The sequence below is a fragment of the Pleurodeles waltl genome, chromosome 6 (assembly GCF_031143425.1).
Source record: "Pleurodeles waltl isolate 20211129_DDA chromosome 6, aPleWal1.hap1.20221129, whole genome shotgun sequence".
In the NCBI taxonomy this organism is placed as follows: domain Eukaryota; kingdom Metazoa; phylum Chordata; class Amphibia; order Caudata; family Salamandridae; genus Pleurodeles; species Pleurodeles waltl.
The window spans coordinates 981851218-981864495 of record NC_090445.1 but is presented as its reverse complement, the minus strand read 5'-3'; the positions used below and the strand labels follow the sequence as shown (position 1 = coordinate 981864495).

Genomic DNA, 13278 nt, shown 5'->3' with positions numbered 1-13278 from the left:
CCAAGCTAACAGCTTCCTTCTAAAGTGGTACACAAATAACCAAGTCACTTGAAAATGTGGATTCTTGATTATATTGAAGAAAAATAAATAGTGGAATGCACCAGAGAATAACAGAACGCTCCTAGTGATTATGCGAGAATTAATAATGCAGAATTTGTTAGTGGAGAGTTTGGGACTATGATATAAGGTAAAGTAAGAGAATCATTTTACTATAGGTCTACTAACTAATGTGCTAGATGTTGAAACTTGGTTAGTGGTCATAAGCGGCTCATCTTCCCAAGCAAGTTACAGTGATCTATTAAAGAGCACTGTGGAAATCATTAATACTATTTGAACTTTAAATGTATTTCATTTGGATGCAATTAGTGATTTATCGGTATTTAATGGGGGGGGGGGGGCTGCATAGTTGTTTAAAAGCTACTCGCACCAGCAGGTATAGGTTGCCGATATCATGGACAGGGCAGAGAGAAGAACCTTTCAACTGGAGTGAGCATCTGAAAAGAAATAGAGAGCAGAGTTTGGACATCAAGGCTGTACCACAAACCGTGGCCGCGTACGTGTCCAGTCACATTAGTTAAACAATGAAATGTCCTGGTCTGTATCGCACAGCTCATCCTTGTCCAATGTTTTAGAAAAAACAACCTGCTCAAGAATCGTATTAAAACATTGGATTTATTCATAAAAGGACCAGAGTTCATTATACAGTTCATATGTACAGTGAGAAACTTACAGTAGAAAAATATTTTGTTGGGAATTGAAAACTCTCCCACACTGGTACTTTCATGTTTGCCCTGCATTTCCTAAAATGCTCCCCCAGGCGAATCTCCCAGCACTGAAGCAATAGTTCAACATTCCTTACAGCTAAACTGCATTTCCTCGTGTCAAAATAATTATGTCAAAAGTGACAAAAGAGGAGTGCAATTTGCTGAGCATGGGCTTTGTTCGGACCTCACCCAAATCGTCACACCTCTCGTTTTCAGAAAATATAAATGAATCTCTCTTTACAGTCTTACTGTTTTTACCTCAGGCAGTTAAGTTTGCAGTCAGTTTCTGTACAAAAATACATTGCATGTTCTCAAATCTATAAAATCAAAAATAAAAGTGCAGCAGTAACATGTCAATCGAACCAACAAAAATGTACACGTCAGAAACAAAAATGTCTGAAAGCGGGCGGCTTCTATTTGAATACGAACATTTAGCTAGCATTCACATATGACTGTTTGGAGAAAGTTAACAACCTTACTTAAAAGAACTGTACCACACACTTGATTAAAGCGTTCTAGTTCTGCAAGCCTGCATACATGTACACTACCACTTTTCTGTCAATTACCACACGCTGGCATTACAGTGTAACTTCTTGAAATGAACGTCCTCCAAAAGGAATCTTGGAACATACGAGTCACATCAGAAAGCGTTTTGAGTTATGCAATGTTAATTATTATATTAATGCATGTGCTCTAGTTGTTAATTGTTTTTTTTTTCCGGACTGGGAACTTCCAAATCCGTGCCGTAAAGTGATCGCACCTCAGGAGTGGCAGACTTGGCCAGCCTTTGATTGTAAGCCAACAGAAAATTGTGTTTTGAGTTTTTGTACTTTCCCTCTTTCTATTATCATGCAGACATAACTCTTGGCTCAAATCCAAACGTGGCTGAAGGTGTCACACATAACGGGGGACCAACCTGGCATGTAGCTGCAAACCAAATAAGTTTATCCATGGGTGTACCCAGCTTCAACGAAAACATACATCGCCTTCAATATGAAGGATTATAGTCATAGGACTTTACATCAATGAGTGTTAAAACAGTGAATTGAAGACATACCCAAACGTAAAATCAACAATTTTAAAACGCAACACTATAAGAAAGTTGTGATCCATAACAAGACATAACAGGGCCTTGTTCTGCCACTTGTTTCTTCCACTCATGCAATTATTTTCCTTTGAGTGAAACAGCAGGCTACGTTTGGTACAGCGGAGTACAAGAAAAGGCATTTGGAGGCTTGAAAACTCCACTGACAAGACATATAAGGCAGGTTTAGAATTTGGAAAGCCAGCCCATGTTCAGGTGCAGGATTGACCCCTGATGAGCAGCCGCTCTGATTAACTTACCTCGTTTTCCCATTCTTTAGCTTTATGGGATTTAAACACAGATATTATTATACACAGCTCTGTGGATTGTATGGTAACGGCACAGGAACACCATACTATGATTAATCCCGACCTGCAGCACACTTGCTTTCATGGCCTTTCAGACAAAAACATTTTAGCTGGATTGAAAGAAGAGTTCCTTTACAACCTATTTCTTTATCTCGGGCCAGGATTTGTCTTGTCTGTATGTCTCTAGCCAAACCTCAGGATCATTAACAAACATGTGCAGGTTCTTTGTGATTTCTCTTTCAATTTGCTTAGACTGCTTATAGTCTGCCTGTGCATGTCACCACTTCTATGCCCTTTCCTGAAGTATTTTGTGCCCCTGTGTAATTTTCAGGCAACAAGATTCTGCGTCTCTGCTCCTGAAGCACAAATGATACAGAAGATACAGGTGAAGGGCAACAAAATAAAGTGCTATTTCTTGATTACTTACTTGTTGAAGGAACAACATGGTGATCACAGCATTTTTGTTTAAAACCTGGTCTCTCCTCACCTATCACCTTGCACTAAATTCCACCGATAGGAAGAGCAAGATTTTTAAATTCTATGTTACTGGTCAAAGCCTTGCTGTATCTTTATGCTGGTTTGCTCCTCGAGCACCGCTTCACAATGGGAATTTACAGATTAGTGCACATACTTACTTGTCTCCTATTCTTGACAACCACGAAGGAGAATTTCACATTAGATTTGGCTTCTAGATTTCTAAAAGGCACAGTGTTTCTACAATAAGGTGCTCTCTGTTCACAATAATGAAAAGGACACGCCCCTGCAACCTCTCTACAGGAATTAACTCTGTGCAAAGAAAATCCATTAGGCAATTACTTTCTTGGTCAAAATGGAGCTGTCCGTTCTATAAATTAATCTGAGGTGAAGCTTAAAACTGAACCGCAATGTGTGAGAACAGAGGAGCTGTGTGGGTTGGATTCTATGGTGTCTTAGCTTCTCTTCCACCTTCACCCACACAACTTTACCTACATGGATGTTTGCAAGATTTTCAGAGACCAGCTCTAAAAATATGCATCTAGTGTTTTTAAAAAAAAGGCCTGGACAAATATCAGTCATCTATTCTTTGTTAGTATGCATCAAACAGTAGCTATCACAGCACATTCGATCCAGGTCAATGGGGGTTTCCACAATGAATTAGTACTAGATTTGTTGTTTAGGTCATTTGATAAATTCTAGTAACTATACAACGTTTGCTAGTAAGAAAATGGAGGCTGCAATTAGCAGAACTGGGAATTCCGTTTCACCTTGCCATTCCTGATCAAGGTCAACTGCGAACGTCCTGATCTGCTTTACGTCTCTTGTTGCAGAATAGTGTGTCATGGCAATCAACAATAGGACCATCTCTTTAAGACTTGGCAAATTTTCTTGTGCACAAAGTAAATTCGCACATCTTCTTTCATGGCACTGCTCCTAAATAGTTCACTTAACTTTCTAAAATAGGTTGACTTTACTTGAAATCTCTAACTTGCCCACTACTTCCAATTCCCTAAATACTTAGACATTTTCATGGTAGGTATTTCCCCAGATTTCATACAACATGCTGTCTATAATGTCCTCAATTAACCAAGCATTTTTAAATGCTATTTTCTTTTTCTTATGTAGCTTTCACCTGGCATATATTACATATTCCATGATGGTCATACTGCTCCCATATTAAGCAATCTCTAGAGCCCTTACAGATCTCGATCTTTCAGTAGAAAGAAAGCTAAGATAGTTGCCAGAGTAATTTCTGTTATGCATGGGTGTGCGTGTGACACTACATTAAGCTGTGGCAAGCAAGAAGATGGTCAAAGAGTCCTTTTTCACCAGTAGGGAGCCGTGTTTCCAATACTGCCCCAGCTCTGCCATTCTGGAAAGAGACCATTCGACGTCCTGGGGCTGCCAAAGTGGTCAAAGTTAATTCTGTGGGGATTTGATTGACGTTTGCTGACAATGTTCTTGGTTTTTGTGGATGATGGTGCCTGCACCCCATCAGATTTCCATTCTGCATGAACTATTTTATAGTTCTGGTCTTCATTATTGTCCCAGAAAATGTGGCCTTCACTTTCGAAGGAAATGCAGAATTCAATTTTCTCTTGAGCAGGGATGGCAGGAGGCATGTCAATGACAAAGGAGAAAGTATCGCTGTCGGCACCCCCATAAACATTGTTCATGTAAATGCAATCAATGTCCGTGTAGCTTTTCCAGGAATCGTATGTTATCCGAACCTGGACCTTCTTTTCGAAGCTTAGGTTCTTCACTTTCACAGTGCCTGCGATAGATCTCTCCTGGAGGGTGCAATTTTCAAGGCAAACAAAGTTTTTTTGCAGGCAGTTTCGGAAAGCTAAGTAATCAGCTGAAGGTTGGGCAAATCCTAAGATTAGGTTCTTTTCTTCATGTAGTTTCAGACCTGCTGTGATATCTTCAAGGTCTATCAAGTCAAACTGGAGATCCACCGCCGACTCCTCTTTGTAATCTGAAAACACATGTATAGCAGTGAGGGATAGGCCTTTCGAATCTGCAAAGACCACTCTTTTCTTGTGTCTATTTTTGGGACGATTCCATTCACTGCCGCGGGAATCAGACTCCTTTTTCAAAGCCAAGCAAGGTCTTAGTGGCTTGAACTGGTTCATAAGGTTTCTCCCTCTGTAGTCATCATATGGACTGAAGAATTTTGTAAGTGGGGGAGAGTGCGCCAAGCAGAGTCTCACTGCTACATCAACAGGCATGATGGAGCTTGGCAATGGCCGAGGGTCTAGGATCTGTATCATCCTGAAATGAAGAAAATATAAGAGAGTTGGCTCATTGGTGCTTCTGCTGCTTGGGTTCTCAAATCAAAACTACCTCCTAATGTAATGAGCACAAAGTTAGCATTCCCTGCGACAAAATGCAATCATTTTTTATTTCTTATGGCCCATGAAGTTTTCCTAGTTTTACTGGGACTCACAATGCTTCACGAAAACTGTTGCCTTTTGCACATAGTGTGTTGCAGGCACATATTTCTTCATACAAACTACAAATGTACTACGTTTTAAATCATTAAATCGAATTTTAAAATGGTAATGTTATTGAAACAAATTTCTAGCGAAAATATTGTTTGAGTACGCAAAACGAATGAACTCACATATTTCGAGTACCTCTAAACTCATCGGTGTTCCTATATGTGGCACCAGTTTGCTGCAGTAGGAGTCTCCATACACTCATCTAAGTATACCTGTACTTTCTCTAATCTCACAACAATCATACGTGTCTTCCAGAAATCACGACATGCCCCCAGCACTTATGATAGTCCTACAGCGATAACTTGGTTCTCTGAACAACCACAGCAGTCTCCTTGGACTCGCATCTGTGTCCGTAAATTCACAAATCTTGTTGAACTCGCAGGAACCTCCCAGCTCGCAAGGAAGTCTCATTCAAATCACAGGTCTTCTTGCACTGACACGAGTCTTTCTACTGTGCTACTCAGCCTAATATGTACACCAAACCTCCATTAATGGGATGCACATACAAAGTTTCAAAGTTCGGCTAAATTGCATTAAATATTCACAATAATTATCCAAAAATGTCAGAGAAACGTGAAAATACCGAACCTAAATGAAACATGCTTTTCTGTGATGAACAAATGAGGTCTACTGAGTAGTACCCAAAACACAACCTTACTACTCCCACTATGAAGATAAACTGCAAAACTAGAAATGTGTGACTTCACAGTGTGTTGTCAGAACGGGGAGTTATTAGCACTATCCCAATTTTCACAAGGCACTCAAACATAAGAGCCTTTCGAGGATTCCAACGTCACCTACAGATTACATAGAAATATCTTCGATGATCGCATTAACCTGCTGAGCCACTTTCCCAACTGAAGCACTATAATCCTCTCTAGGTGAAGGGTGCGCATTTTTGCCAGTCAACGAAACAAGAATTTGACACCATATAAAGGCACGGTTTCTAGACCTGTGCACAATTGTGGAGCTGCAGCCAAGTGGTACTTGCCCAGTGTGACACACATTTGCGATCCACAAACCATACATCCTGTTGCGTCACGTCGTCTGGGCACTGTCAAACCTGAGCCGTGCCCCGTATATTTCACTGGACAGCTGGCCTGTCACTCGATTGGACAATGTCGTACAGTTCAGCCTGGCAGCTGTACAAACTAATTAAGTACGGTAACCTACTCTGTTTAAAACGTGTACTCGCAACTATACGATAGCCACTCATCTTTTCTAACACTAATAAGCACGGATATGCAATCAGCAAAGGATGGCAATCAAACAAATGGAAAAGATTTTACAACAAGGTTTGGGGGAGGTTAATGGAAAACGTACGTAAACATTTAGTTAAATGTAAGCATACTTTTAAAGCAAGAAATTAGGGAACGGTCCAACATATCTAATAAGCGGACTGTCTTTAAAAAACAATGTTTTTCGTAATTAGCACTATAAGGCCATGGGGTTTCTTTTGGGCTTTTCTAAATTGTTATCTTTATCTTATCACACCGCCGTGCCTTTTCAAAAAATCACTCTCTCAGCGATGTTCTTTAATTCTCTCGTCGTGCAATTCAAAGCAATGAAAAGGAGTGTAAACCTGCGCTGCACATTTCCAGTAAACTGCAAAATGTCACCATTTACTCGCCGATACCTGGATTTTGAAGAAGTCTGCTGTGGATGTAGAAGCTCGGACTCCAGCTAGCCCCGGACTGCTCTCCGCGCTACAGCCTCTTGCAGACTGGCAAGGAACGAAGTCTGGCTTGGCTGCTTATCAGGTGCTGCACGGCCCTCTTCACGTGCACACCCTCGGGCGGCCAATGAGAGCGCAGCTCGCGCGCCTGCCAAGCAATCAGGCCGCGGCTCGCCTGCAATCTCCAGACCCTGGGAGCGTGATCGGGTTTACAGGGTTTACAGACTGGACGGACGTCCAGCTGTGATTGAGAGGACGGGCTCGTGGGTGGGGAGGCTGTTCGTAGACGAAATGAGCAGAAAACTGCGTGCAGTAATTAAACAGCGTGGAGCTACCGGGAGCCAACAGGGAACGGGTGTTCTCTGTGCAGAGAAAGGCCTTACAGTTGAATAAATTGATTTTTTTTAAAACTAGAGCTCATGTAGACGGGGATCTAAAAACCAGGCTGTATTGAATATTAAAGTAAGGCTTAGGCAGTAACATGGCCCTTCATCTTGTTGCTGTGTGACATTTTCATAATGTTAGTGTTTGTATGTGTGGCATTTCAATAGGTTGCGTGTGATAATTAGAGTGACATTTTACCCCTGATAGGTACATGTAATTTAATAGATTTCAAATGAAGAAAGAATGGTCGACCCGCATTTTCTAGTTTGGACACAGTCCCGGCCATAAAGTGATACAAAATGGCACTAATACTTCTTCAACACAATCTTACAACTACACCCAATCTTACTAAACAATTATACACTATCTCTCGCTCCATTTTGGCTATTCACTGACGGACGAAGCTGGGAAGGGTTTAAAAGAAACGTCGGTGCTTGCACTGAAGGATTCGATTTCAGAACCCAAAGTCAAGGTTGAAACAGAAGCCCTTCAACTTCAGCCCAAACCCCTCCCCTGCCAATCTGTGATGTCAGCATGAGCCACAAACGTCTACCGTGGCGAGGAAGAAGCAGGTGAGTGGCTCCCGCATGTGTTCATTGGGGATTGTAGGCCACCGGTAGCCTCGCCACTTTTGAGGGAGGCATTGCAGCAAAGGAAGAGTCACTTCTTCCCAGCAAGGTCTCCCTCAAATGAATTCCTGCTCGTAGATCATGGATACTAAGGTCCACGAGCTGGATTCTTCTAGACACCAGGGAATGTTTGTTTCCACAGAGTTGACCCCTGTGGCATATGGACTGAACCGGGCCATTTTATTTTTAGTGACAGGTTTCTTTTTTATTTTTTTTCCTGGGAGGTGCAATTGCCCTCCCCCCAATGGAGGATGCGGTCCCCTCCCCGGGAAAAATTAAATGGGGCACATTTTGTGGAGGTCAGCCAGTCTGGTACACAGGACGACCCCTCAGGGTAGGCATATATAAATATTCGTTTCCGCCCTAGGTGATGCAATTGGTCCCTCAAGGAAGGCGGGATCTCACCCCAGGGAAAAAAAATGATGGAAATATTTTGCAGGGGGGTTTTGCAGGGCTTCAGGATCAGCACTTTGCCAACTGTATTCTTGACCCTGACATTGATACAGAGTTTGCTCTAGCCAAGGAAAGCAGCAGGAATGTTAATATTACTGACTACAGTGCCCATCAGAGCAAGGCCTATGTGTGCAGTTTCACTGCCACTTCTTTTTGGCATTTAAAACGACTTGCCAAGCATTAAACTCCACTTTTTCTACATATGTCACCCCTTAAGGTAAGCTCTAGGTAAACCAAAGGGCAGGGTGCTATTAAGTAAAAGGCAGGGCATGTACTTATGTGTTTTACCTATCCTGGTAGTGAAAAACTCACAAGTTTGTTTTCCACTACTGTGAGGCCTGCTCCGCTCATAGACTGGCATTAGAACTGCCATCATATACTTTTAAGTGGTAGATCCTGATCTGAAAGGAGTAGCCATGTCATGTTTAGTATTACTATTTTAGAAATACCACTTTTAGATAGTGTCTCACTTAAAAATGCTCCTAGAGCAGATGTCTTCAAACTGGGGGCAGCCCCCCCCCCGGGGCCTCCAGTGATCCCGAGGGGTTGACAGGGGAGGGTGCCAGACTCTGGCCAAAAGCAGCATTATGCAGATAACAGGCCTTTGTTTGAAGTAGAAGCACATTATTGCATTTTTAAAAACGTAACAGTACTTAAATGTAAAGTTTAAATTGTCCTAGACATAGTTAAACATTGCCATCTTTATAAAATAATTGAAAAAAAAATTCTGAGGCGGGGAATGATTTTTATTTTTCAACTGGCGGGGCGCAGCATTCAAAATTTTGGAGACCACTGTCCTGGAGGAATTGTGTAGATATAGTTTATGTACATATGGTACAGTCTTCAATTAATGAATAAGGCAACTCCGTACTGTTAAAATCCAAACTATTACTTAATAGGATTCAGGAAGTCCAAAAAAATGTCAGGAGGAGGGCTATAAACCCCTTCGTGGATCTTCTGTTGGGATTCAATCTTGTGATCTAGGGGGTTATATATATAATGTTGTTGTTTATCAGATGGTCAATTGTTGGATTTGTTGTACATTTTTTTGAACTTCCTGAATCCTATTGAGTAGTATATTGGATTTTAACAGTACAGAGTTGTCTTTTTCATTAATTGAAGAATGGATCATATGTACGCAATCTAAACAATTCCCCTAGGATCATTTTTAAATGAGACATTGTCTGTACCCATTTCTTAGGGGAATGCTGGGTTATCCTTAAGTGTGTACTTTTAGAAAGTGGGCATTTCTCTGCACTTACTGCCATATGTGCCTTACGGCCTGTCTCTGATCTATGTCTGGTCTATGCTGGTTAACAGCTCCCCTTGTGCATTCCATCCAGACAGCCATAAACACATGATACTCAGTCACATCTGCATTCATCTGCATTCTGAATGGATCTCCCTGGGCAGAAAGGGTGGAGGGGCTCTCTCTTACACCTTAAAGGCCAGTGGCCTACCCTCACACAAAGGACTGGTAACCCCCCCCGGCAAAGATCCTTGCAGACAAGACTGACCTGAAAGGGGAACTTGTGCCCTTCAAAACCACTCTTTGAAGTTTCCTCTACTTCAAAGGCATTTTTGGTTATATAAACTGGGTCTCTGACCCCACCAAATCAGACACTTCTGGGAAGTATGATGGAACAACGCATGCATATTTCAAGCATGCCTTTACAACGCGGTTTCTACAATGACCGCATCCTTACCACATATGCATTTACAACTAAATTCATTTGGAAAGCAGTTTTGTAAAGGAACATGTGTGGTAAATTCTGCCCCACCCTGCACCGTACACCTGACACAATACTCCTCCCTCCCAAGCCCTTAAAACTGTCCCTTCCACCCCCTGCCACCTAAACACTGCCCGCCCTGTCCTAAAACTTACCTTGCCCGGTCCTAAAAACTACCCGAGCCCACTGCCCTAAGCCATAAAACCTACCTGTCCTAAAAAAGAACCCACAATGTCATAAAAACTACCCAAGCCCCAATACTAAACCCTAAAACCTACCCTGCCCTGAAACCCATCCTGCCCTGTCCTAAAAACTACCGACCCCCACCCTAAACCCTAAAACCTACCCTGTCCTAAAAATGACCCCACCCTGTCCTAAAAATGACCCCAAAACCCCACCCCCACCCTGACCCCTAAAACCTACCCAAGTCTGTCCTAAAAACTACCCCACCCCCTGCCTTCGCCCTAAATCCTAAAAGCTACCCTGCCCTGTCCTAAAAACTACCCGATGCCCATTAAACCTTAAAACCTACCCTGTCCTAAACCCTACCCCACACTGTCCTAAAAACTACCAACACCCACCCTAAAACCTACCCTGCCCTGTCCTAAAAACAACCCCACTCTAAACCCTAAAAGTTACCCTGCCCTATCCTAACACCTAACTTGCCCTGTCCAAACAACTACCCGACCCCCATCCTAAACCCTACAATATACCCTGCCCTGTCCTGAAAACTACCCTGACAAACCCACCCCCACCCTAAACTCTAAAAGCTACCCTGCCCAGATCAAAAACATACCTTGCCCTGTCTTAAAAACTACCTCTCCTTATCCTAAAAATTACCCCAAACCCCCACCCTGAAACCTAAAACCTTCCCTGCCCTGTCCTAAAACCTACCCTGATTCCCCACCCTAAACCCTAAAAGCGACCCTGCCTTGTCCGAAATCCTACCCCTCCCTGCCCTAAAAAATTACCCCGACCCCCACCCTCAACTCTAAAAGCTACCCTGCCCTAAAACCTACCCCACCCTGTCTTAAAAACTACCCTGACCCCACCCTAAATCCTAAAACCTACCCTGTCCTAAAACCTACTCCGCCCTGTCCTAAAAACTACCCCACCCCTGCCCTAAGACCTACCCTGTCCTGTCCTAAAACCCTCCTCTAAACCCTAAAAGCTACCCTGCCCTATCCTAAAACTTGACCTGCCATGTCCTAAAACCTACCCTTTGCACCCTGATCCCCCACCCTAAACCCTACCCTGTCCTAAAAACTACTCCAACCCCCTGCCCTAAACCCTAAAACCTACCCTGTCCTAAAAACTACCCCGCTCCCTGCCTCCACCCTAAACCCTACAAGCTACCCTGCCCTGTCCTAAAACCTACCCTGTCCTGTCCTAAAAAATACCCTGAACTCCGTCCCAAACCATAGAACCTACCCTGTCCTAAAAACTACCCCTCTCTGTCCTAAAAATGGAACGACCTCCCTCCCTAAAACCTACCCCACCCTGTCCTAAAAACTATCTCAATCCCCACCCCACCCTGAGCCCTAAAAACGAACCCACCCTGTCCTAAACACTACCCGACTCCCTGACTCCACCCTGAGCCCTAAAACCTACCTTCCTCTGTCCTAAAAACGACCTGCTGGGTCCTAAAACCTACCCTAAACCCCGCCCTAAACACTGAAACCCACCCTGTCCTAAAACCTACACCACCCTTTCCTAAAAACAACCCCACCCTAAACCCTAAAACCTACCCTTTCCTAAAACTACCCCTCCCTCACCCTAAACCCGAATCATGTCCTGTCCTAAAACCTACCCTGCCCTGAGGTAAAAACTACCCAATCCCCACCCTAAACCCCGAAACCTACCTGATCTAAAAACTACCACACTCTGTCCTAAAAACGATCCCAATTCCCCTTCCCTAAACCCTAAAACCTACTATGCCCTTTCCCAAAAATTACCCGACCCCCCGCCCCCACCCTAAATTCTAAAAGCTACCCTGCCCTAAAACCTACCCTGCCCTGTCCTAAAAACTACCTCAACCCCCACCCTAAACCCTAAAACCCACCCTGTGCTAAAACCTACACTGCCCTGTCCTAAAAACTACCCCATCCCAGCCCTAACACCTACCCTGTCCTGTGCTAAATACTACCCTCCTCTAAACCCTAAAAGCTACCCTGCCCTATCCTAAAACTTGCCCGCCATGTAGTTAAACCTACCCTGATGCACCCTGACCCCTCACCCCACCTTAAACCCTGCCCTGTCCTAAAAACTACCCCTAACTCTCCTAAAAACTCTCCCAACCCCCTGCCCTAAACCCTAAAACCTACCCTGTTCTAAAAACTACTCCGATCCCTGCCTCCACCCTAAATCCTAAAAGCTACCCTGCCCTGTCCTAAAAATTACCCTGAACTCCGTACTAAACCTTAAAACTTACCCTGTACTAAAAAGTACCCCTCCCTGTCCTAAAAACTACCCGACCTCCTGCCCTGAAACATAAAACCTACCCCATCCTGTCCTAAAAACGATCTCAACCCCGTCCCAACCTGAATCCTAAAAACTATCCTACCCTGTCCTAAACACTACCCGACTTCCCGAATCCACCCTGAACCCTAAAACCTACCTTACTGTGTCCTAAAAACGACCACTCTGTGTCCTAAAAACTACCCCAATCCCTGCCCTAAACCCTGAAACCCACCCTGTCCTAAAACCTACACCACCCTGTACTAAAAATGACCCCTCCCTAAACCCTAAAACCTACCCTTTCCTAAAACTACCCTGCCTCCCCCTAAACCGGAAAAGCTATCATGCCCTGTCCTAAAACCTACCCTTCCCTAAGCTAAAGGCTACCCAACCCCCACCCTAAACCCAAAAACCTACCCTGTCCTAAAAACTACTAGACTCTCTCCTAAAACCTACCCCAACCCCGCCCTAAACCCTGAAACCCACCCTGTCCTAAAACTTACACCACTCTGTCCTAAAAATGAACCTGCCCTAAACACTAAAACCTACCCTTTCCTAAAACTACCCCTCCCTCACCCCAAACTCGAAAAGCTATCATGTCCTGTCCTAAAACATACCCTGCCCTGAGGTAAAAACTACCCAACCCCCACCCTAAAACCTACCCTGTCCTAAAAACTACCACACTCTGTCCTAAACACGACTCCAATTCCCCCTCCCTAAACCCTAAAACCTACCCTGTCCTTTCCTAAAAACTACCTGACCCTCCACCCCCATCCCTAAATGCTGAAAGTTTGCCTGCCCTAAAAACTATCC

General features: G+C 43.6%; 1 protein-coding gene across 1 annotated transcript; it reads right to left on the bottom strand.

The window, feature by feature from the left end:
• Positions 1–653: 653 nt before the first annotated feature.
• On the bottom strand, positions 654–6865 carry PPP1R3C (protein phosphatase 1 regulatory subunit 3C). Its single transcript, XM_069239859.1, has 2 exons — positions 6774–6865; positions 654–4907 (listed from the first exon to the last, which is right to left on the bottom strand). The coding sequence occupies exon 2, from the start codon at positions 4904–4906 to the stop codon at positions 3959–3961; it is 948 nt and encodes a 315-aa protein (XP_069095960.1). The 5' UTR covers position 4907; positions 6774–6865; the 3' UTR covers positions 654–3958.
• Positions 6866–13278: the final 6413 nt, after the last annotated feature.

Excerpts from the sequence above, each read along its gene's own strand:
- PPP1R3C (XM_069239859.1), bottom strand. The coding sequence starts at position 4,906 with ATGATACAGATCCTAGACCCTCGGCCATTGCCAAGCTCCATCATGCCT.